The 26,338-nt window shown below is 40.7% G+C and overlaps 1 protein-coding gene across 1 annotated transcript in view; it reads right to left on the bottom strand.

Moving 5' to 3' along the window:
- Window positions 1-25,645, bottom strand: part of Dpys (dihydropyrimidinase) — a 73,323-nt gene extending 47,678 nt beyond the window's left edge. The window contains exons 1-4 of the mRNA XM_005316263.5: window positions 24,911-25,645; window positions 11,978-12,136; window positions 9,609-9,788; window positions 8,074-8,263 (exon numbers count right to left, since the gene is read on the bottom strand). Of these exons, the coding sequence (XP_005316320.2) occupies window positions 8,074-8,263; window positions 9,609-9,788; window positions 11,978-12,136; window positions 24,911-25,498 (1,117 nt within the window). The 5' untranslated portion in view covers window positions 25,499-25,645. The remainder of the gene's footprint in view (window positions 1-8,073; window positions 8,264-9,608; window positions 9,789-11,977; window positions 12,137-24,910) is intronic.
- Between the last annotated feature and the right edge of the window lie 693 nt (window positions 25,646-26,338).

The following is a 26,338-nucleotide window of genomic DNA, read 5'->3' as shown; positions in this document are numbered from 1 at the left end:
TTTGCACCTATGAAATGGGATCACAATGTCCCTTCTAGTATGGTAGTTTTGTGCAGGTCAAATAAATTAATGTATATGAAAGTACCTACCATGTGCCTGAACCCCTGGAGCTGCTTCATGTTATAAGCTGAATTGTGTCCCCTGCCAACTTTCAGATGTTGAAGCTCTCCGAATGTATGAAAATAAGAGGTAATGGAGGTAATTAGGGTGGGCCTTAATCCAATAAGACTGGGGTCCTTATAGGAAGAGGAAATTTAAATATCTGATATCAAAAGAAAATAACATGAAGACACAGGAAGGATATGGTCATTTACAAGCCAAAGACAGTGGCCTGGAAACATCCTTCTTCCACAACCCTCAGAAGAAATAGACCCTACTGACACCTTCATCTTAGACTTCTAAACTCCAGACCTATGAGAAAATAAGTTTCTGTTCTTTAAGCCATCTAGTCTATGTTTCTTTGTTACAGCAGCTGTAGCAAACTGGTACACTCCACAAATGTTATTTTCCTTATTGTTTACACAATTCCAGTTTTTTAAAAAAAAACTTTAAAATGGTCAGTTTCTACTGCTTTACAATTGAATATAAAGTAAATAATGTTCTAAATAAAAGAGAGTTGGGTGTTTTGATGTTTAAGAGGAAGAAAGGAAAAACAAAGGCTGAGATTCAAATCTACCTCAACCCTGCTACATATCATCCTTCCTGTAGCCCTGGTTATAGAATATCAGCGCGTTGTATGTGTGCAAACAGGATTCGATTTGTTCTCATTCAGCACTAAGGAGCAATGGTCAATATGACCACTTGAGGAGAGTATGGCCATAGTGTGGAACTTTCTCCCCATCGTTTAAACATAAGAAGATTTTATGGAGGTCAAAGTTGAAATAAGATGGAAAACAGGAAATCTAAAACCTCTATGTAAGAGAGCTTTATATTTTATAACAATAGACTTGGTAAGTAAAGCTTTTTACTATAGGAAACCCAAAATCATACTTAACCCAACTAAATCAAATAACCAACAATCAAATAAATAAACAACAAACTAATTACAAGGTAGCTTAGTTCACTGTGAACTCCTTCAGAACTAACATAATCATTGAACCCAGGGCCTCACACATGCTAGGAAGGTGCTCTATCACAGAGCTACAACCTCAGCCTCAGTGATTTGTTTTTTGTAAATCAGATAAAGAGAAAAAATTATTCTACCCTGAAGATAGGATCTTGGATATAAAATAAAGTTGGACTTCATTAAGACAAGTTGAACAGGGCGTGTGTGGGAAATACATTGAAAATCTCAATAGTAAATGGAAAACAAACTATAACAGGTATATACAAGTAGAACATCAAGTTAAGTTGCTGAGAGAAATCACCACCACTCTAAATAGCACCAGCAAAAATGTGAATCCCTGTGTCCACAAGTTCTATTGGGAGGTTGGGGGAAATGTGAAGAATGGACTTTCTATAAGATCATTAATAATCCTACATGCAATACTATGGCTGAAAAGGAGGACATATAACCAAAGCTACTTGGATCAAAATAAAAAGTGTCACTAGGCAATGACTCAACATTGGCACACTTAGTCCTTGGACAAAGACTAGACTGGAGAGAAGTGCAGTCTGGGCTGCAGAGACCAGAACTTCTAAATGCAACACGACTTTACACTTGATCTCTCCTGGGAGAGAAGGGAGTGCTTTTGATGTTCTAGCTTCACTTTTGCACAAGTGACTTCATGTAAGAAAGGTGAGAGGGAAGTACCAGTGGGTTGAGTTCCACTTGCCCAACTTAGACTGAGAAAGAAAAGCATGAAACAGACTTTTCTAGCCATGGTCAAAGGCGACTCAGGTTTGGATGCCTGGAACTTGAAAGTTTTATGCCTTTTCTTGTAACCTGCTTTTCACTCACCACAGCTGCTGAATTCTAGAAAAAAATAACAAGGTATGAGCACAAGGAAAGCTCAGGTCTTGCATTAAAGTTGATGGTCTGAACTTCCTTCCTTCCCAGCTCACATGGGGAAGAGGTACAGAGGGAGGGAATCCAGAGCTGCATCAAGAGTGAGTGGAGTGAGACCATGCTGACCAGAGCTTTTGACCGACTTCAGGAAGATGGAAAGCAGACGAGACGGCATAATTAATAAGGGAAAGGTAGAAGGCACAGGTGGGACTCAGGAAGTCATGGGAGCACTTCCTGGGGTGAGAAGGACAGGTAAGTGAGGGGAACAAAGAGAGGACCAGTCAGCCCTGACCCTCACCACGGTGTGTGAGACAAGGCTTCTGATGGAGCTTCACCGAGTGAAGCTCCCACCATCTAAGCTTAAGCTCATCAGGGCCACACCCCCTGCCATCCACAGCTCATTCCGGAAACAGTCCTATCTGTGCCGGGAGAAACCCATGTCCACTCCCAACACTGCTCACCTGGCCTGTCCAGTTCCACACATGGACAGCCAAGGGTCACCTGACACAAACAACACAAAAAGGGAGGAGCCAAAACATTTGTTAAACTGAAAATGTGACTCAGAAAGAAAACAGAGATAATCCAGAAAACAGAAAAAAAAAATTTTTTTTTGCACTAGTATCCTCAGAGAGGTCAAGAAAGCAATGCTTGTATTAAAAAATACAAATAAAAAAGAAGATGCGGCCATGGGAAAAAAAAGAGCAATCAAGGAGCAACAAAGTTTTCTCGGACTTAAAAATAAGACTACCAAGATAAAAGTCCATTAGAAGGGCAGAGAAAATAAACAAAAACATTTCCTAAACTGTAGAGTAAAAATTTATAAAGTACTTTCCCCAGAGGTAAAAACAGTTAAAGGACATGGAGGACAATGGAGGAATTCCAGGAAAAGGAATCAGAGAAGATGAAGGTAGAGAAAATAAAAGAAGGAAAGTTTTCAGAATCAAAGATGTCTTCAAATTAAAGCAGGCCTTTGAACGCAAAGGTGAATTTTTAAAAGGCCCACTGCTATTCTTAATGAATTTTCTAGACTTGTATGATAAAGAAAAAATATAATTTTCCAGATGGTGAAGCAAGTTAGTGATAAAAGAACAAGAACTTCATTTGCATTTGCTTGTGCATCAGTAACCACTCAATGCCAGAAAAGATTGAAATTGTGTCTTGATAATTCAGAAGAAATCATTCTGAAATTGGAATTCTGCGCCCATTCAAATCATCAAACAAACTTAAGGACAAGGAATTTAAAAAATACCTTTGGGAGGAAAGAAAGAAAGAAAATGTACTTTCTACACACTTTTCCTTAAAAAAAAAAAAATGACCTGATGACCTGAGAATCTTCAAGGTGATTGAAGAAAAAGGGTGATCTGAGAACTTAGAAACCACATATTGAGCCTAGAGTATCTCCGGATGACATCTCTACAGCAGGCTTCGAACAAAACTATCAAACGAGGCAACTCTCAAAAAATTCCCTTTGTTCTACCCAAATCAATCTCTGCAAGAAGAGCCCGGGGCACTCAGTAGAAAGCACAAAGATGCTGGAGACTCTTGGTGATGTGGTAAACAAGGCCTTTGCTTCTTAACCAATTTTTAGAAAGAGCTAACTGAAAAATTCCAGGTAAAACAAGAAACTTTATAAGTCAATCCTGGTCTAAAGAGGTAGCAAGCTAAAATGAGTCATGCTTTTGAGCCTCACTGAAAGGAAGAAAATCCACTTGACCCTGACTCTTGGAAATTGCTTCTTCACCAGTTAATTTGAATAACACTAAGTTGCAGTGGCTTGGTGATAAAAATTGCTTTCAAGGTCTCTTCTAATTGTTTCTATGGAGAAGAATTTTACCACAATCCTATATTCTGAAGAGTTTTAAAGTCCAGACTTAACCTACAGACAAAGCCTGGTCATGCAACTCCAGTTACAGAGAACTCCAACTGCTGAGCGCCACCTGCAGTGGGTGGAGGTCAGGAGGCAGTGAGGTTCACCCAGGGCCTCTCAGCTCCTTCTTCGTCTTGGTGGAGAAGGAAGATACCACTAAAAGCAATGGCCAAAGCTCATAAATGTAGGTACACCATTTGAAGTGACCTCTCAGGGAGCAAGATTTACTCATTTTCCAAGCTGAAAGCCAGGTGATACTGTAAGAAATTACAAATCAGTGTTTTCATACTTCGAGTTTAGAATTTTGGAGATAACCACCAAAACTAAAGAGAGATGATAAAATCGTTGGCTCTGAAGAGAGAACTGAGAGGGATAAGAGGTATTTACTTTCCATTAAATACTTGTTCATTTCCATTCTTGGCAGATGTTTCCATTCTTGGCATTTCCATGTTTTTAATACTTATAAAAATAACAACATGGTGATGATGCCTTCAGTAAAATTTTAAAATATAATGCCAAAAACCCAAAATCACTTGATCTCTTTAAGCTCCAAGTCAATTAACTATAAACTAGATATCTGCATTTCCCCAAATGGAGACCAACTTCTCCTAAATTAAGATGAAAAATAACAAAAAAAGTTTGGCTTTGGGATGATGGACTTGGGCTTCAGTTCTAGATTTAGCACTTACTGATAATGTGCTCTTCAGCTAAATTTACCAATCATCTTTCCCAAGCCTCAGCTTCACCAGTCACTAAACAGTGATAAAATTGAGCTTGAAACATTATTATGACAATTAAAAGTAATAATACACATGAAAATATGCTGATAAGATAATATAGAGTAAAATCTGAAGTAAGATAAAAATATTAAAATACTACTATGTGCCAGGCACATATTAAGCGCTGGACAATGTTGGTTGTTAAAATCACGTTCCTTCTGAGTATAGAGTTGGTGATTGAACAGTAAAATCAACTTAAATAGCATTGTATTTCTAGGCTACTACAATAGAGGCAATCAATAATTGAATATCCTGTGTGTCTCCTAGAACAGGGATTCTGACTTTAATATGCATATGAGTCCAGTTAGAAGTGCATACTGTGTCAGTGGGCCTGGGATGGGGGCCAACATTCTGCACAGGCTCCCAGGCCATGACAATGCTGCCTTCTAGGGACCCACTGTGAGTGTCAAAGTCCTAGAAGATAGAATGGGCTGGCAAAAGTATTTACAAATGGGCAACTTTCACATTATAAACCTGTAAGGAGGAGTTATTTCTTACAGTAACAATTAATAGGTCTATATTACTCTTTTGTGTTCATAAATTGTGTTAGATTATAAATGAATGTATATAGGGTGGCTGAATCTTTCGCAAAAGCCCACGTGGTCCCCCAGCTCTTGTCCCTGTGCACTCCCCAGGAGTCTGTACTTGGGATTGCTGGATGCAGTCACCACATGAACAGCTTGACCCTGTTAATTTCCAACTCGCTCTCCCTTCTGGTTCCTCTTGGTCACAGGCCTCATTCACTGCAAGGGAACATGCAAGGGGTGGGAAATCTCTCGTGCCTTTTATTCCGGACTCCACTGCCTCTTCAACAACTGAACATTAGGGGGTTTTCACAAATATCATTACAATAAATCTGACTAAACAATAACACTTGAGGCAACATTTAAATATTCTGTATTCACTATCCCTACCTCTAGGAATCTACCATGAAGATACCATTCTGCATTAGGCAGAATAAGGGATCCCTAACAATGTCCATATCACAATTCTTGTAGCACACGAGGATGTTACTTTATATGGCAGAAGAGATTTTATAGATGTGACTAAAATAAGAGCCTTGAAATGGGGAGATGATCTCCAATTAATAGAATGGGTTCAATGCAAACCAAGGATCCTTAAAGGGTAAGAGAGAGGCAGAATGGGAGGTCAGAATAAAGGATGTGAGAAGGGATCCACCCACTGCTGCTGGCTTTGAAGATGGAGGAAGGGGCCATGGGCCAAGGAGTGTGAGCAGCCTCTGGATGTTGCAAAGGGCAAGGAAAGAGAGAATTAGAGTCTCTGGAAAGGAACACAGCCCTGCAGACACCCTGACATCAGTCCAGTGAGATCTATTTCAGACTTATGACCTCTGGAATGGTAAGATCATAAATTTTTATTGTTTCAATCTACCAAGTTTGTGGTCAGTTATTATAATATCGATCGGAAAGTAATTCACTGTCCACACACATGAAATAACATATGCATAAGACAATATTGTGGGTTTTTTTATAATCGATAAAAACTGGAATCAACTTGAGTGTCTATCAAGAGGTGACTAGTTGGATAAATACAGTGAAGTACACTGTGCCCATGAAAGAGAACTAGAAAAATCTCCACACCTAAAAAGGCTGACCTTTGGGACATTATTATCAAATGAGAGAAAAAAAGCAAAGTTTAAAATGCTATGTATTATGCTCCTTTTTATATAGGAAAGATAGGGTAATTAGAATATATATGTATATATATATAGTAAAGAGAAACTGTAAATATAAATTAACTAAAAAATTACTATGGGATATGACAAGATGGAGTTAGAGAAAAAAAATAAGATGTTCCTTAACATTTTGTATATAGAATTTTGACTTTTGGACTGTATAAATGTTCTGCATATTTGAAATAAAATTGAAATTAAAACTAAATTTAAAACAAAATTAAAATGTTCATACTTATTTACCATCTACAGCCTTAAAATCCTTCCCAGATCTTTACTCTGATCCTAATGGAACTTTATCCCAGTATCAAATAAGTACCCAGGGACAAGAAACTGCTTCCTGACAGAACTGACAAAATCATACTGGTGGATTAGGAGCGACCGTTTCTGCTGGCTTTACTGTTCCCTAAATCATTTTCTGAACTTTGCTCCACTCACACTGGAAACCTCACCAATTCCATAGAGTTGGCAACGGCGCCATCTGGTGGGAATAACCTAAAACTATAAATGCAGTATTTTCTTGAAGGGCTGCTTTTATCCTGCAATTCTATCATATGTGAGATGTGGGAGACAAGCAATCTGAAATAGTTGGGACCAAGACCTTTGTGACACCTGTGTGAAATTAAGCTCACTCTTAACACAAGTGTTGATTGACTGCATTTTAAAAAGTGCATATGGCTCACAAAATCCTTACTGGATCTCCTTACAAGAAGCAATTTTAATAAATTTTTTTTAGTACCAATTATATACACTCCAAATCCACTTTCATAGTTTCTATAATGCACATAAACTATGTAGCCAGTGTAGCCAGCTTCGGGGTGGGGGAAGCCAACCAGATGATTTACAAACCTTCCTCAGTTTCTAAAGGTGAGGTGATAGAAGCTATAGCACAACACAGCAAGGCCCAAAGTCATTGAATAAAATGCACCACTTTGCTTTTTCTCCTTCCTTTACCAGTAGTTGCAACTGAATGAAATTATTTCTTGGCCCAACTCTTATCATGAATAGGAGATTTTCTATTTCTTTTAAGATGTCTATATGCCAGGATGAACTAGAAAACAGAGACAAATAGGTAATTTGGGATAAAAATAACCAAAGTTGTTTTTTAAAGATTGATGTGATATCTTTATAATTTTATTTTATTTATTATTTTTATGTGGTGCTGAGTATCCAACCCAGTGCCTTACACATGCTAGGCGAATGCTCTACCACGGAGCCACAGCCTCAGCCCCAAATAACTTTGGTTTTAAGGTCTTCAAATAATCATCATTTGAAATACTGTTTGTACTAGATAATTGCTTTAATTACTCCAACACCCAAGTTGCTCTCAGACAAATCAATTCAATTCTAAAGAAAAATTTTGAGCATGCACCATGCGCCCTGCACCGGCCTGATTCAGATGCTGGGAGGGAGTGGGGATGCCTAAGAGGTGAGGAAGCCTCTTTCAAATTAACTGGTGAACTTTGCATTTGGCCATCGGATGAAAATGTGGCTGCTCATGAGGTGGCAGGTAAGGCCATGAACTGAAAGAAACGGTGTGAGGTCCCAAAGATAAGGAAGAAATAACCTGAAGGAAGATGGGCAGCTATTAAGATGAGTAAACAAAGAAAAAAAATAGATATATGTAAGGATGAAACAGGAAGGACAGGATGAAATTAAAAGGGGGGAAGAAAAGTTGTGAGCATTTGCATGCAACTCTCTCACCAGCAAAGGCAGAGGCTACAGGTATCTTATCCCCCTCTTCAGCTAGGATTGACTTGTAAGAGTGCTCTTACTCAGGAATTACCATCTCTCCTTGCATCTGCGATCACCTTGGCTGCAGATTTACTCATCACGTGCACCACATAGAGAGGGCAGTTCACAGCGCTGGCTATGGTGATGGCCCTCAGCGTGGCCTCTGCCTCCACGGCTTCTGGTCGGCACAGCTCGTGGCCCTCGGGGCCTGTGATCCCCAGTGCCAGCATCTTCTTTGCCTCCTAAAAGGACAGCAAGAATGTAAAACGACAGCAGGAAGGTTTGCCAACAACAAGTATTGTTTATTGTTACTTCATCAAAAATGAAAGGTACTTAGAATTTTTTAGAGGTGCTAAGTATAGGGGTGTGTATGTGTGATGTGTATGTAAGTGTGTGTGTGAGTGTGTGTGAGTATGTGCACATGTGTGTGTATACAGTGTGCATATTTGGTAAAAATAACTTCAGTATACCCATACCATATGTTAATTTTCCATATGCATATTTTCACCACCAAATTCTTTTGATTGAAAAGTTTAAAAAAAAAAGATACGAGGCTCATTCTAATGACACTCTTTGAAAAACAATGTCCATATTGAAGAACAGAATATTGTTTCAGACAAACAAAACCAAATACTACATACAGATCTTTGTTGAAGTGACTCCCCATTATAATATATTATGTGATTAGCTTAATTTTTTTTTTTAACCTAATGGTAGTCATCGCTGTCTCACCAACCCAATCCAGTAAATAATGCTGGGTCAATTATTTCTCTACTCCAAAATTTTATTTCTTACACACACACACACACACACACACACACACACACACAAGGGCAAAAAGTCAAGAATCCGAGTGGTAAAATGACTCACTCATGTCATGCAGCCAGGGAATGGAAGAGTCAAATTTAAACCTGGTCTGTTTGATTTTACAGCTCATGCCCTCTTCTCATTACTTCCACTGCCTGCTGGCCACTGAGCCTCAATCTCACTCACTGTAATGGGAGCTGAGCCTGGGGAGAAAAAAAATCTGCTAATATAAAGAGTAAGAGACAGCTCTTTAAATCTTGCAGATAGTGCACCCTTTGGGCATTAATAATGGAACTAACATGAGAAATAAATATCATCCAGATTCCTCCAGAGTACATTTTAATTCCCAGTTTCTGAAAAGAGAAGAGCCTTTCAAAAGCTATCTAATACACTGCTTAAGTCACCAGATTACACTGATGCTGTCCACACTTTAGCATTTGGAACCCAGCAGCCCAAACTACTAATAAAACAAACAAAACACAAGTGCTGAGGGTCACAGGGAAAGCTACATGTGTTTTTACAATAGCACATGGTTAGAATCTAATATAGGTAGCTGTTTTAAAAAAGGGAAATCCTTACCAGTGTGTATATCAGTTGACTAAAACTCAGAGCAGGGGCTTAAGTAAGCAAGTCAAATAATTATGAGCCACAGAAAATCAGTTTCTGTTCGGTCCTTGTGTCCTTCACTGCCCTGAATGAGTTCACTTCTTAGGCCAATCATCTTCACCAAAGTTATGGCTGCTTTTATTTCTGTAGAAGGGTTGGAATGCAAATGCTTACCTCTGCAATTAAGTCTCCATTTTCTGCATGGACCTGAGCAATTGCACCAATTTCCTTGCACTGAGAGAAGGCTGCGTAGAGCTCCTTATCTCCCACCATGTACAGATCCCTATAGGCCATAAACATCTTGAAAGAGTTGACACCTTTATCTCTGGCAAGGATTTTCATTTCTTCTTTAACCTAAATGGGAACAACAACAACAACGATGTGTCACTCTTGAATAGTTTCAACATTCTCCAAAAAAATTACGTTCAGAAAAGATATCAGTAAAATAAGGAGAAAAAACTTAGTTCCAGAAATAATGCAGGGAAGTTCTTAATCTTTCTCTCACCATACACACTATTTTATCTGATGAATTGCTGCTGCTCTGATGTTTTAAATCATGAAAAAGTTAATAGCTTTCCCCAAGGTACTTCATTTCTATATTTGGTATAAACTTCTCTGCATCCATCTCCCAGTCTGAGGAAATTATTCTAGAAAATGAAGAGGAAGCGATGTGGCTGCAATAGAAGCAATCATGGATCTAGAAGGACTTGAAGCTTAAGTGACGTCAAGTCTAAAACCACAGGAAGAGTTCCCAAAAGGAGGAAGGAGAAGATGTGGATGTATATGGAAGTAGAAAATAATCATCCCATCATCCACATCCATGGAAAGTCCCATTCTGCTATCCTCAGGCACAGAGGCTTAAGCCTCACTCCTCCAAAAATGGTACCTGAACCAGCAGCATCTGCATCGCCTTGCCAGAAATGCAGAGTCTCAGGATCCACCCTGTTCTGCACTATTGCTATGCGTTGACTTCTGTGCCTCTAAAATTCATATGTTGGATCCCAACTTCTTATATGGAAAGAAGGTCAATGTAGATGATAGTTGAGATGAAGTCATTAGCATGGACACTAATCCCATATGATTGGTGGCCTTAAAAAATCAGGAAACTGACACTGACTTGCACATAGGGACAACACAATGTGAAGACAGAGGCAGAGACTGCTGGGAAGCTTCTGCAAGACAAGCAACACCAAAGATCACATCGAGCTATGAGGCCCAGGACAGAGATCTGGAACTCCCTCGCATCCTCAAAAGGAACCAACCCAGCTGACAGCTGGATCCTGGCCTTCCAGCCTTTGGAAGGGGAGATGATACATTTCTGTTGTTTAAGTCATTCTGTTTGTGAAGCTTGGTTATAGCAACTGAATAGAACCTACATTTTAACCATAGTCACCAGGTTATCCCTGTGCATATTAAAGTGTGAGGAGTCTGATAAGGGCAAACAGTATCATCTCTGTTTCGTCTTATAAAATAAAAACTGGAGGGAGGGAGGGAAGGAGGAAAGAAAGATGTGCTTTCAAGGCATAAAAGAGAAAAGATGCAACACTTAGAATGGAATTTTGGAGAAAAATCAATATCAACTTTAATTGTGATTGTAAACTTTGCTATCATATATTTGTTGAACTATCTGTTAAATATAGATTACTCATTTTATAATAACTTGATATCTAAAGCCCAATTTGGGGGAAGAGGTGGGAGCCTGAGATACTCAGATAATGTTGCTATAGTGAACTCTTCTGGACAAAAAGATACCTGAATGATGTACAATGTGGAAAAACGAGTTGGGATTTAAATCCCCGTTAAAAGTTTCTTCCAAGGCACATACAAATTTACAGGGCAAAATCAACATATTTTATCAGCTCTTAAAACGGTCTTTGTTGTCTGAATCTTGTTATCTTTTCTGCAATGGCCTAAGTCATGAGTGGACCTGGAAGACTGGTTAGAGGTTAGACTCTATTATGAACAGTTGCCAGGGGGTAGCATCAGCAGAGCTGTGCAGGAAGATCCAGGTCAGGAAACCGTGGAGAGAGGGCCTTGGAAATGGTGCTGGTCTGCATCCCCTCTCTCAACAAAGTGTCAGGGGAGGGATAGGAGACATCTAATTTGAAGGAATTCTAGATATAAAATCTCCTTAATTTTTTTCCCAGAACCTAAGCACTTTTAATTGAAGTTCTAATCAGTGGGAGAATCACAAGATTCTGGGAATGTTGAAGTTGAGAAAAAGAGAAATCAGTACTTTAAAAATTACATTTAAAGCATTTAAAATTCATGCATTAAATATTAGGAGAAGCTGCATGAAGGAGCATAAAGGATTTATCTTAGTGGCTTTATGTATTTTTTATTGTAGTTTTTTAAATTGATAATTCTTCACAGAATTCAGAATTTAAATACTACAAAAGAGCGTGCAGTGGAGTGGCCTCCCTCAAGTCTCCAAGCAGCCGACACTACTAGAGTCTTGCCTTTTGACGTTACCAGGTTCTTGCTCTTGGGCAGAGCAAGAAGAAGGGGACTAAGAGGAACAAACTGGAACCCGGATGCCTCACCTGGTCACTCCACCACGTCACAGCCACGTGGAGGCTGTAGTCACAGCAGACTTTCGGGTCAGCCCAGCTGCGCCAGGTCTCAAAGGCCTCAAGGAGGGAGCCACCCTTCTGGGGGATGGCAAAATCAATGATCATGGTGGTGCCTCCTGCCAGAGCAGCCTGGAATCACAAGAGGGTTTCGACAAGTTAGCCATCAATTTCTAGCCAAGTCACTTATCACCTAGAGCAATGTGTATTTGCAAGTATTCGGGGAAACTTGATGGGTCCAGAAAATTGTACAATGATGCTGCCTATTTAAAAGACCCAGAGGGACATGGGTAGACGGCCCATAAATTAAAGTTTGAAGTGTTTAAACTGCTGGCATTGCTTCTGCAAAAAAAGAATGACAAATCTGATAAGGTGAAAGTGGCCTTGACTGGAAGAAAACAGCGAGGACTGTAAAGAAAAGCCAAAATGGGAAAGTGTGAGAGGTTCAAACATTTTTTTTTTTTCCCGTCAAGAAACTATACTCACTATAGTAAAATTCCATTTTATTAGGGTCCGTGTTGGACCCTAATAAACTGCCCTGGGATCCATCCAGGATCCTGGAAAACCAACAGGGTTCTTGCCTTTCCCTCTGACATGGTTTTCTTTGGTTTACAACTGTCCCTCTATCCATTGCGGCCCCTCTGGTTCAGTTCAGAACCCTCTCTCACCCCGACTGTGTTAACAGTCTCGATCGGTCTTCATCTCTCCAGTTCTGCTCCCTTCTTCATGCAAGCCCTCAATGCAGAGGGATATTTCCAAAGTACAAATTGGCCAGTGGCCACTGGACTTCAAATGTTAAAGGGGACAAGGGTTGGCCAGAGGTTGGTCAGCTTGGACAAAGTTACAGCTAGACAAGAGGAATAAGTTCTGGCATTCTATTGCATGGTAGGTGATCGCAGTTAACAAGAGTGTAGGGTAGATTTCAACACAGCTTGTAGGGAAGAGTTTGAATGTTCTCACCAAGCAGAAAGTTTGAGGTGATAAATATGATAGTTACTCTGATCTGATCATTACACAACTGATATATGTATAGCACATCGTACCTTATAAATATGTAGTTATTTTGTGTCAATTAAAAAAAAAACAAGAATTTTAAAAACTTGATGCTTCTCATTGCATATGGAATAAAGTTGAATCTTCTTAACGTGTCCTGTAAGTCCCTGCATTCTATCTCAATTCTCCATATACCTCCTGGCCTATTATATTACATTACATTTTGTTACAACTAATTTAAAAACTGTTACTAAATCAAATGCCTTGGACTAATTATTAAAATTGATTTCATTTAAACTACAACCACAGGGTGGTTAATGTGCTTTTAATTGTTGTACTCAAACAATGCAGGTGAAGAAAACAAATACAGACATGGAGGAGCGATAGCACTGTGATTTAGGACAAGGCCCCAGGAGGCTCTCCGGCTCCAGAGCACAAAGCTCAGATTCAACACTTATTAGCTGAGCAATTTCTTAACCTCTGTGTGCCTTCAGTTCCTCATCTGCAAAGTGAGGACAACAATTGCACCCAACCTACAGGCCTGCTAGGAGGATTAAAGTGGGATTTTGTAAATAAAGGACTTAGTACAGAGTTTGACTCATGCAAGGGATTTGTAAGCTTCAGTGCATGCTGTATCATGAGTTTTGCACCCTTCTCTCAGAATTAGGACTTCCTCCACTTTTTCTACATCATCTCATCTCCAGAAACATGGTAGTATGGCAATGGAGGAAGGCAGTGCCATCAGCCTCTCTCCCATGCCTTCTAATCACACCGGTGTCACCCTCCTCACACTGCCCTCTGGATGCACCAAATGTTCCCATGTCCTACCTGGACTGCCAGCTCTATTCTACCTCCTTTTTCTTGCTTACTTCAATAGACTTTTTTGTTTCCTTAAGTCACTTGGCTTTACTTCAATTATTTTGGCTCTTAGAAAACTCGTTTGTTGTACAGGATTCTATACTTTATCTCTGCCTTTATATATTACATGGTTTTATTCATGCCAAAAAATATACATATTTGCATTTCCTAAGAAATCCCTATTGGTATAGTGACAATACGAGAAAAAAAAATCTTAGGTTGTGTTTTTATTTGGATACTGATTTATCTTCTCACCTTCTTCCTTCTCAAAGTGTCTTCGCAACACAACACAAACATCCCTTGAGAATGAGGAGCATTTTTCTAATGTAACGTACTGTTAGAAGAAAGTACTTTTCCAGATCTACTGAATTGGAAATCAAGCTTACAAAACTTATTCTTTCCCTTTGAAAAGTTTACTGCATATGAGACATGGAGAAACTAGACATAGCCATCCCTTAGTGTCCATGGAAATTGGTACCAGAATCCCTCAGGACTCCCAAATCTATGGATGTTCAAGTCTCTTAGAAAAATGGAATAGCATTTGTATGAAATCTATTCACATTCTTCTGTATATTTTAAGTTATCTCTAGATTACTTATCTACCCCATACAGTATAAAGGCTTTGTAAACAGTTGTTATAGTATATTATTTAGGGAATACTGACAAGAAAAAAAGCCTGAACATGTCCAATAAAGATGCAATTTAAAAATGTTTTTCAATCCATGGTTGGTTAAATCCACAGTTGCAGAACCCACGTTACAGAAGATCAACTGTATGCCTCTGGTGGGAATCTAAAATGATGGAGCCATTTTGGAAAACAGTCTTGAGTTCCTTAGAAAATTAAACATAGTTACCATGTGACCTAATCATCCTACCCTTAGGTATACATCCAAGAGAAGTAAAAACACGTCCCCACAAAAACCTGTATGCGAATATTCAAGGCAACATTTTCCATTGTAGTTGAAGAGCAGAAATAATCCATCTATCCATTCTTACGGATTGGATCTGGAATGTGCACTAAAGGCTCATATGGAGATGACTTGGTCTCAGAGCAGCAGTGTCCAGAGGTGGGGCTTTTGAGAAGTGATTGAATTATGAGGGCTCTAACCTCATCAGTGGATTAATCTATTTTATGGATTAATAATTTGAATCAACTGCTGGGAAAGATGGGAACCAAAGATAGGTAGGGCATAGTTGAAGGAACTAGGTACCTGGAGGTGTACGCTTAGGACCTGTGTCTTGTCCCTGACCTCTCTGCTCTACTTCCCAGCTTCCATTAGCTGAGCAGCATTCTTCTGTCATGATGTTCTGTCCTGCTTCAGGCCCTGAACAATGGGGCCAGTTGGCCACGGACTAAAACCTCAGAAACTGTCACCTGAAATAAATTTTTTACCTTTCAGTCGTTTATGTCAGGTACTTTGGTATTTGAATCTGATCAACAGTCATCAGCTCATGAATGGATAAACAAAATGTTGTATATTCATACAATGGATTAGTATTTGGCATCAAAAGGATAAAGTACTGATACAGGCTAAACCATGAATGAGACTTGAGAACAGGATGCTCAGTGAAGGAAACCAGTCACAACAGATCACATTGTATGGTTCCGTTTATATTAAATGTCCAATAGGGTCAAATCCACAGAAATGGCAAGCAGAGTAGTGGTTGCTTGGGGTTGGAGGGGATGGAGAAGAGTAGAGGGTGATAGCTAAAGGGAAGGTGGCGTTTTGTGTGTGGAGGAGGGGATGTTAAAAAGTCCTGAAACTCATTATGGTGAGGGTTGCTGTTACGGGTTGGATTTTTTTTTTTTTTTTTTTTTTTTTTTTTTTTTTTTTAGAGAGAGTGAGAGAGGGGAGAGAGAGAGAGAGAGAGAGAATTTTTTTTTAATATTTATTTTTTAGTTCTCGGCGGACACAACATCTTTGTTGGTATGTGGTGCTGAGGATTGAACCCGGGCGGCACACATGCCAGGCGAGCGCGCTACCGCTTGAGCCACATCCCCAGCCCTGGATCTTAATTATGTCCCAAATGCTCATGTGCTGAAGTCTTGGTCCTCAAAGCAGCAGTGCTCAAAGGGGCAGCCGTTGGAAGGTGATTGGATCAAGAGGACCATGACATCATCAATAGACTGCTCCACTGACGGGTTCAGAATTTGGTGGGCTTTTAGACAATGGTGTCAACTTAGGACATGGAGCTTAGTTGGAGGTACCAGGTCCTTAGGGGAATATCCTTGAAGGCTGTATCTTGTCCCCAGACCCCATTGCTTCTTCTCACAATCATATGAATGTATGAAGAGCCTGTATACTTTAAATGGATGAATTTTATTGCATATACATTATATTTTAATATAATCTCTGCTTCCTGGTTGCCATGAGCTGAGCAGATTTGCTCTACCACATCCTCCCCACCATGATGTTCTGCCTCATCACAGGCCCAGAAACAATGGAGTCAAATGACAATGGACTGAAACCTGTGAAACTAGGAGGCAAAATCAATCTTTCCTCCTTTAAGCTGTTTATCTCAGTTATTTTGTTACAGCAATGGAAAGCTAACACAGTGGTACAATCATGTGAATGTATGAAGAGCCTGTATACTTTAAGTGGATGAATTTTATTGCATATAAATCATATTTTAATAAGATTATTATAATAAAAGTCTACCCTGTGTAGACATTGCATGAAGTGAAGGAAGTAGGTGGGGGAGACACACAAAGAATCAAAGATTTTGCCTTCCAGGTGTGTGTAGTCCAGAGGGAAAAATAGAAAAATAAGGACAGATCATAATAAAATAATTCAATCATATTAACAGACAGTAAATCTGGTTTTATAATTAATAATAGTAGAGAAATAGTTAAAGGGAAGTAAAAGTTACTAAGCTCCCTAAAAGAGGAACAGAGAAAAGACAATAGGGAATTTAGAGGGGGAAAATACTGACTCAGAGATCAGAGGAAGGTCAGATTTAAATAAAGAGTAGGACATACACATGGAAATTGCCAGTAATTAGAACATCTAACCCATAGTGAGTGCTTGTCATGTGCCAGGAGCTACTCTGAGGTTTGGCATATTTTAATCATCTCAACAGCTCTGCAGTGCTGTTAACCCCATTTAAGAGTGAAGGAAAGGAACAGAGAACCATTAAATAACTTGGCCACAGTCTCACAACTAGAGACAAAGGCAGGATTGAAATCAGGGTCACCAGGCTCCAAAGCCTGTCCTTCCATGAAAAGTGAATGCACAAGGGCAGACCCTGAGAAAGGCACCCAGGAAAAGAGGAGTCAGCAGTTTAGCAGAATAGGGCCGAATTAAGGCAAATGGGGACCATAAAAAAATGGCGGTGCCCACAGGAGGAAGTCAGGGCAATGGTTGTTTGGAAGCTCAAAGGGAGTCCAGTGAGAGTTGATGGAGATGTCTGAAAAGAGGGCAGCTGAGCGGACAGAGGAGAAGCACCACCCACCATTTAGAAAGAGCACAGGTTAATATGGAACATCCTGAGTAGGAGGGTCTCCCTGAGTTGCTTAGTGCCTTGCTTTTGCTGAGGCTGGCTCTGAACTAGCCATCCTCCTGTCTCAGCCTCCCAAACCGCTGGGATTATAGTAAAAGCAAAGCTTTGGTAAGAAAAATATTTTACACAGATGACACAGACATATACACCTATCCTTGGTCTGTAAGTGAAGACAGAACTCTTGATGGTCTTCTTACTAGACTGAAGACGTTTTGGTCAAAGGGCTTCCTTGAGCCACAGATCCAAAGCTCTTGAATAGGAAGGATTGATCACAAATGCTCCACTTCCCTAATTAACTAGGAGAAAAGAGAGGAGCATCACTTATCTTTTATTTGTTCCTTCTTGTTCTGTTTCTCCTCCTCACCCTTCCTCCCCGTTTCACCCCGGACCGGGATGAATTTAGAGACACTGGGGAGTGGGAGAGAGACAGTGGGTCTGAAGGTCTTTGCTGTCACTAGAGGAAAACTAATGGTTCTCTTTGTTTGTACTTCTGATTGACTTCTCTCCACTTTTATTTGTCTGTTAGCCAAACAAAATGCATTTACCTTTTCTAATCTTGGCTCATAAATCAATTCTCTCAGCTCCTAATTACTTTGGCTGTTCTCCCTTGAAAAGCTTCCAATTTATCTCAAATCCTCTTTGGGAGGCTGGGGCGGGGGAGGGAAGCCTATGATGTCTCCAGAACAAACGCAATGGAACTTGAATGAAGATCAACTCTGACCAAGAGTGGGCCATAGTGTTACATAACACAAGATTTTATTTAAGAATGCCTTAGGTTTGTAAATCATTATGGAAAATCTCCCAAAGCCTTTTCTTCCTCTTCTTGGGGCTGCCAAATTGTCATTTTTCAGCTCATCCAAAAACAACTGACTTTGTTTTAGCAAAATGAGTCACAGGATCTGATCTGCCCAAGCAAAAGAAAAAAAAAATCCAATAGTCCAGCTGAGCCTTAGGGAGAAAAGCTCTTTTCAGCCTTCTTGTAGTCATTATGATTTACGAAAACAAACTTCAGAATCTTGATTTATGTCCCTAATCCAGAGCGCACTCAACTTTGTCATGATGCCCTTCCTGCACGTTTCTGTTTACCCTCAGCTTCTGGATTCCCAAAATTTGAAATATTGATCACACTATTATCTACCCAACTGTGCAAACTAGATACTGAAGAATCCCCCTGGAACCTTACCTCTCTGAATTCTTCCCTGAACTCTCAAGTCCAGTCCATTCCCAAAGACCCTCTGGGCCACCTCCTATCTACTCCAGGAATCTCTTCTTCATCTCCTCCTGGCTGGACTTACACAGAGGAGTAAAGAAATAGAAAGGGAAGGAAAAAGCAGAGAAAGAAGACCAGAGAGAGGGTGTGTTATTGAGCAGGTAACCGCTGTGAGCAGCTGGGGAGCAGTCCCCCCAATCCTCCAGAGACAATATGAACTAAACCGCAAGGCAAGAGGCACCCTGCCCAGGGACACTGCCCATTTCTGAGGCTTTCTTGACTTCCTGATGCTCTTAAGATAAAGAAAACACAATTGTCACACAGCCCAGAATTCCCTGCATGTTCTCAACTTGAGCCGTCTCCTAGGCTTTGTAATAAGTTACCCCCCCAACTCACTCACTCCACTTTAGCAACCCCATCCTTCCTCTCTGAGACCTTTCAGTCCCTTTTAACCTCAGAGAGAGATGTCACTCATACTCCTGCCTCCCCTGCTCCCTTATCTACCTAGTCTAGGGGTCGATTCTTAACCCTGGCTACACACTAAAATCGACTGGGGAATTTTTATTCTATCCCTCAGTGAAATTGATGTGGTTTCATCTTTGTATGCCCTGTGCCCATGATAGTGTCTGCCACATAAATATTCTCTAAATGTTTAAAAGAGAAAGGAAGGAAGGGGCCAATTCCTCCCAAGGGTGATGCAATGAAATAATGATGGTTGACTTTTCTGACAGCAAACTAGAAAAGCTGTGGAAGTTTTGCAGATGAATATAAAATATCATTTCCCCAAAATATTACTGGCCCCGGCCATGTAGTTTCCTAGATCCTCAAATGACAATGTTAATATGAAATGCAGACTGTGAGCTCATCTGAAGGCTGAATGCTCAGTTTTGTCCAAAGCCCACCCCCTAATCAGTGCTCACTCGGAATGCAAACAAAATTATTGTCTATTTCCATTGACATGCCTCAAAGGAGTTCTTGATGTAAACAGATTGCATTTTGTTCTGTTTTAAGCTAATATTTTAGGTTTTTGCTTTTATGTGTAAACAATTCTTAAGCCTCAGGAATTCATGATTGCCACCATAACAGGCAATTTCCCTGTTGGATGAAATGAAACTTAACTGAATATTTGAAGTGTCCCCCCTCCATTTGTTACTGGACATGTGAGAATAAAGTTCACAGAGGTGTTGAGGGGTAGATGCCTTGTCTCACTTATCAGCCACCTAACCTGCTCAGAAACACAGCCTGGGGATTGACCAGTATGATGGTGACTTTGTGAAAGGGCAAGTGCCAGCTGTCACGGACCTCAAATATTTACTCAAAACTAGTCACAACCATCAGAGCTAAGTCTACAAGGCCCAAATCCTAGTGACTGCAATTTATTACTTAGGCCCAAGTTAGAGGTTCATATATCTGTGGTCTATCTGCTGCTGAGAACAAAGACCGTGGTTTTAATCTCTATCACCCCTGTGTCAACCACAATGCCTGGCATTTGATGGATTTGCAATAAATATGTGTTGGCTGAGTTAATGGAAGCTAGCGATCATCTTGAAGAATCCTCTATCTGGGGTTATTTGGTATTACCTGGCAGTTAAGGTCCAAAATACACCAAACAAAAAAAAAAATAAAAAACCCTGGAAGGTCCAAAGTACCCATCATAGAGATAAGCATAGCCATTAACAGTTTGAGAAACAGGAAGAAAAACAGGCCAGGCACTTGGAAGAGACAATACATTGGGTTTGCAAAAGGCTAAGTTTGAGAGGCTCTGGAGCATCCAGGTTGTGATATCTGAAGACAGGAACTCTGGCCTGATGCTCAAGAGACACTGAGGCCAGAGAGTAGAATAAGACTCGGCCTCAGAGAGAATAATGGCACCAGAAAAATCATGTTCTCTAATTATAAAATTTAAGGATATGGGGAAATGTTTAATGCACATGGCTGACTACAAACCATTTAGTAGAATAAAAAAAAGTTCGTATGTTCTTCCCCAGCTAAAAACTCTGAAACAAATAGCAAGAAGAAAAAGAAAAATATAAAACAGGTAGCAAAATGGTGAAGTTATAAGTGATTGGGATGTTATTTTTCTTCATTCTCTTCTGTGTTTCCCTTTTTTAAAAAAGCAGTTTATTCATTCAGTGAGTGTATATTGAGTGACTATAATGTACCAGAATCTTATTGAGGGCTGGAGGTGAAGCATACATATATTTTATGCCTTTTAACAACAAAACTGTTGTTTGTCCTACCAATGCCTCATTTCACAGATACGGAAAGGGTGACAACCCTGAGAGAGGGAGTGACTTGCCCGAGGTCATGGGGTCAGTCCACCCAGCTCTTCCCTGAAGCCCAGCCCTGGCAAATGACAGAAAATGGAAGTTCAGGGTTTCTGAAGCACAGCTCTTCCACAAGGTGAGAAAGCTCTATAAATACAACCATAAATGTGTGCTTAATCACATGCCTTCTAAGTAATCATCTCGATGGCATTTTACCAAAAAGTTCCAAAGCAAAGCATGGATTCCTTTTTCAATAACTTTGAGAAATTTTTGCCCTTAACCAAAAAGACAAAAAAAAAAAAAAGTGTGATGAATGTTTTTCCAGTTTTTAAAAAAGAGGATCCTACTTCTAGCTACTGACTTCAGGTTTTTGTTTGTTTGTGTTTTTGTTTGTTTTAGTTATAGGCAGACATAATATTTTATTTTATGTGATGCTGAGGATCATACCCAGTGCCTCACACATGCTAGGAGAACGCTCTACCTCTGAGCCACAATCCCAGCCCCTCTACCAGGTTTTTAATGGGACTCCATTCACTCTGACCTGCATGAATGTACAAACATAAACATAAATATTTGAAAACTTGCTGAAGTCTTTTAATTGACCCTCTTATCATGGGACATAATAAAAACAAAATTGTAATTCCTTCACCTTTATTGAATATTCATTGAATAAAAAAATCCTATTGTCCTTCCTCATGAATACTGAATTATTAGAAGACCACTGTACATCCAGTATAGAACAACAAAATGAAATATGATTTCCATAAAGCACATTATTTCCATTAGTTACATCAGATAGAAAGCTTTTACCTGTAATTAAGTAAGTCAATTGCAGGCTTTAAAACAATCTTTGACATGAATTAAATTTACAAAATATATAACCTTTAGTTGACCTATATTTCTTTTTAAAAATTAGGTGCCATCACAATGAGGGATCAATAAATAGAATACCACAAACAGCCTCCCTCAAACATGTCATATATTATGAATGGACAGGCTGGTGGACACAGAAAGCAAATAGTTGTCTAACCTTTTGGGGCCCATCTCCTGAAAGCATTACATATCATTTTTTCTTTATGGCTTTCTGTACTTCAGGTACCCACTTTTGTACTCTTTGAGATAATATTGCTATAAATGTATGCACAAATGCCTTACAAAGATAATACCTGTGATACACATTTATTTTGATGACCTAAACTGCCTCCATCTTTGAGAAAGTGAAGGACGACTGCATTTCCTGAGGATGACTCTGCTTTATTTTTGAGAAAAGCCATCTCCTATTAGCATGCTCCTTACACAGCGTACTCATCCATCACTTCCCACTCTGACAGATCTGAGTATTAGACATTTGTTCAAAGGCATAGAGTCTAAAAGGTAAGAGCTCTAGTGATAGAGTCAGGCAATAATGGAATTTGAAGAGCCACTTGGACATTTACTAGGTGTATGACAAGACCTTAGCCAGGTAACTTGCTTCAATTTCCTTAGTTGTGAAAAATTGATAATGGCAACCAGGATTGTTGGAAAATAACTGCACAGGGCCTGGTATGTAGCAAGTGCTTGATAAATGTTACTTAACAGCACTAAGAAGAAGACATTTTTCAAGTTTCATATATAATACAACCAGTATTTACAAAAGGCTTCTTTGTCCCTGATTTCTCAAACCAGAGACTAACCAACATTGCCTTGGAAATTATTGTGAAGACTAGGAAAGAAGACAAAAGAACTCCAGGGTTCACTCACTCCAGAACTCAGGCAGCACTTTAGTGCTTGTGTGATCCACATTTATCCAGCTGGTACCCTGTACAGAGGGTACTGGTTGGGGCAGGAAACTGTTCTCTCTCTTGGATCCAACCAACCAATTCTGAAGTAGACTTTGTAACTTAGCCTCTTTATGGGTACTGTTTAATATTCAACAGGAATTTTGTACTTGCTAAGTCTTTGACCTTCATCTCTCTAATCTTATCATTTTGGACTTATGATCTTAAACTCATGCATGTGTTTTTATTTATTGTTTCAATAGACTTTTAAGAACAAAAATACCCTAGAAAAACAACTGGTGGGTAAGTCCTTTCATATCTTGGCAACAGACTACAATATGCCACAAGACCTGCCTTCTCAGGTAGAAACTGCAAATCTCTCTATGCTACAAAAATCCCAGAATGTCCAACAGGAACAGATAAAAGACTAAAAACCACCCTCCAGGACCTCCATGCACATATAGACAATCTTGAGAAAGGGAAGAAATGTCCCTTCCTCCTCATTTTTGCTACTTCATGTGCAACCCTTGAGGGGAGAGAGAAATGAAAGCTACTTCTCAGTGTGAGGAGAATACTGCTAATGGGCCTGGCAACTAATGGTTGGTAACAGTAGCTCCCCATCTTGCAAAAGAGGGTGTTCAATGGAATAACCTGATATAGCATTTTGTTAGTGTGAGTCTTAGTGATAACAGGAAATGTATGCACTATAATTGAAAACAGTAGATTACAAAAATTTACACTTTTACACACATATATACTCATCATATACATATACATAATATGATCTCAGTTATGTAAAATATAGCACATTAAAAAGCAAAAGGCAATACACCAAAACACTAGTGGTTGTTGAAGGCAAATTCTCCATTAGTAATATTTTTATTCTTTGTACTTTTCTATCATTTGACTAATTTTCTATAATCTAACTGAACAAATTCTTTAAAAAAATATAAAAATGAGTTAATCAAAATTCAACACCCATTACTTTTTTAGCAAAAGGGGAAAAGGAATATGTAAAAACGAAACTTGCCAGTTTTCAAAGCAGATAATGATTTGTCCTGCAAAAACACTTTATTGACCATATGATAAAGGTCAATAATAAGTAACTAGGAAGAAGCTTTCTAAGTGTTGATTTGGGCAGCCTGCCCCAGATCCTTGTCTCTGGGTCAAATTACCTCCCTTTCTTCTTTCTGCTAAACCTAGTGGTCAATCATAAAGGATTGGAGAACTTGGAGGGCGGGAGAGGTGCAAAGAGATTAAAATAGTTGAAAATGAGGACAGTAAACTAAACACTGATCATTTAAACTGATCTGAAAAGACTGTCAAACAATCCTGATTTGACATACACCTCCAGGTCTGCATGATCCTGGGGGAAACCTCACACACATTCCCAAGTGAAGAGCTTTGGCCTTAAAGAAATAAGTACACATTCAGTCTGGAAAGAACTATTTCTCTCAGGCAGTCCCAAACTTGAGACTCCAGAATGTGTGGTTTGGCGGTAGCCCCAGTGCTGAGAGTGGAATTTTAACTTCACTCTCCGGTAAAGCCTACCCTGTTAACTTCCTGTTTTGTTTCCAGAACCTATGATGAGGACATGTTAAAGGCGCCTTTCACTGTGCCCAGTTTCTAGTCTTTCTTCTAGAGGAACCCAAACCTCCCTCACGGCCCTCCTACACCATCAGTAACTCAGGCAGCAAGAATCAGAACCACACTGGATGCCCCCAGAGTGGGAGAAGGGAGGGGGTGAGATGTCTTGGTGGGTGCTGGGAGATCATCCCTGGATCTTTTCTCTTTCAAACTCTGGTCGGGCTGGAGGATTCCTAGTGGGAGTGAGGCCTGGAAGGGGCGTGCTTCCTACCCTAGCAGACAGCCCCCGCCACACACTAACTCTGAGACAAGGCAGGACTCCTAAGTGAATGGGTTTTGCATTTGGTTTTGGCTGGGATGAAGGGAGGGGACAGTGGCTGGGAGGGCCTACTTTAGAAAGACTCTATAGGTAGTACAGAAACTTCGTGGACTTCCACAGAACACCAAGGACGGGGGGGTTGAGAGGATGGGCTTAGAGAAATGAGGGCGAGGCCACCGAGACTGCCTTAAACTTGTCAAATTACCCTAAGGGAGCAGTAGCGGGCGCCTAGGTGGCCAAGGCTGGTCTGATGCCCCTGAAACCCGGCGCCTACGGGAACAGGCTCCGCACTGGGCATCGGGACGCCAGCTCGGTGCACCCTCGGGTCCCTGCGGTTCGTTCCTGCCACCGGGTCCTGGCCGTCCGCTGCCCTGGGACAGCGCGGGAGGCCCGCGGGCTGCGCGGGGCGGGTACCTTGGTGCCCTGGTGGAAGTCGTCGACCGAGCGCGAGCCCATGAAGGGGAACTGCAAGTGCGTGTGCGTGTCGATGCCGCCGGGCAGGACGAGCTGGCCCGCCGCGTCGATGACCCGCAGCCCCGCGGGCGCTCCCTCGGGCGGCAGCAGGTCGCGGCCGAGCGCCCGCACCACGCCATCCTCCACCAGCACGTCTGTCACCTGCGAGAGGTCATCGTTGACCACGCGACCCCCGCGGATGAGGAGCCGCGACATGGCGAGGGGCCCGCGAGGTCCTATCGGCCCAGAGCTGCACGAGGGGTGGCCTGGGCGACCGAGGTGGCCCTCCAGGAAGTTCCCCACGAGAAGTCCCCAAGCTCCCGCTGAGGCTCCGCCAGAGGACAGCCAATCCCGAGTCTGGGGCGGGGTACGGAGGGGTCCAAGTTTTGCAGGGCTCCACCCCCGGGAGGGCTGGACCCGCGACAAAGGCCGGGGGCAGAACCGGTCCAACAGGCCCTCCTGGGGCTGGAAGTCCACCCGGGTTTCTGAGCCGTTAGAAGGAAGAGATCTTGGAGTTTCCAAAGTGAGGGAAATTATATGTTCCTTCATAAGAAAAGGCGCTTTGAGGAAAGAAAGATCTCCACCGGGTTCTGGTCCTTCAGGAGCCTGTACCGAAAGACTAACAGAAGGGGACAGGAGACATCCAGGGACCCTGCAGCAGCGAGCAGAGCACCCAAATAGACGCACGTCAGAACAGAGCCCCTAGGTCTGGGTTTCCTTTAACTATAAGAGAAGCAAATTTCGCACAGTCTCTGAGATTTTCAGTTCAGAGTGAAATACTTGAAACCAGAGTGACTTGTCTAACTGTTCTCTGGGTTTTATTGATACAACACATAACAACAATATTTTCTTGGTCAATAACGGGTACTGTAACTCTAAAGATCTAGGTTTATACTCCTGGCTTTTCCAGAAAACTAGCTTGGAGGTCTCCAAATAAGTCTTTTATTCTTTTGTTTCCCCCATTTTCTCACTTATAAACTTGTTCTTGACTTCCAGATTTGCTTTGAAAAGCAAATTTGAGGATGGACATGAAGGCACCTTCATCAGGGAGTGTCATACTGAAGTGGGATAGAAGAAATAAGGACAGGTAGAAAGGAGACCCACAGGGAAGGGAAAGGATCCTAACTTTAAGAAGCCCCTCAAACACCCCTATTCCCTAACCCACTTTTCCTCCAGGCCTAAATTCTTAAAAAGCCCTTGATTTCTTAAGAGTATTGTAAGTCCAAATGATTAAACAAATTATCTACATTTGTTTCTAGTTTATGCACCATATTTTAGACAGACTAAATAAAGCCACTGAAAAAATATTATTAGAGATTTATGATATGGGTATATTCCAAACATTATGTATCCACTGAATGATATCCTGAGAGAATCAGACCACTGTGA

This window comes from Ictidomys tridecemlineatus, chromosome 7, assembly GCF_052094955.1.
Source record: "Ictidomys tridecemlineatus isolate mIctTri1 chromosome 7, mIctTri1.hap1, whole genome shotgun sequence".
Classification (NCBI taxonomy): Eukaryota; Metazoa; Chordata; class Mammalia; order Rodentia; family Sciuridae; genus Ictidomys; species Ictidomys tridecemlineatus.
Note: the sequence above shows the minus strand (reverse complement) of the source record. Positions and strands in the feature narration are given on the sequence as shown.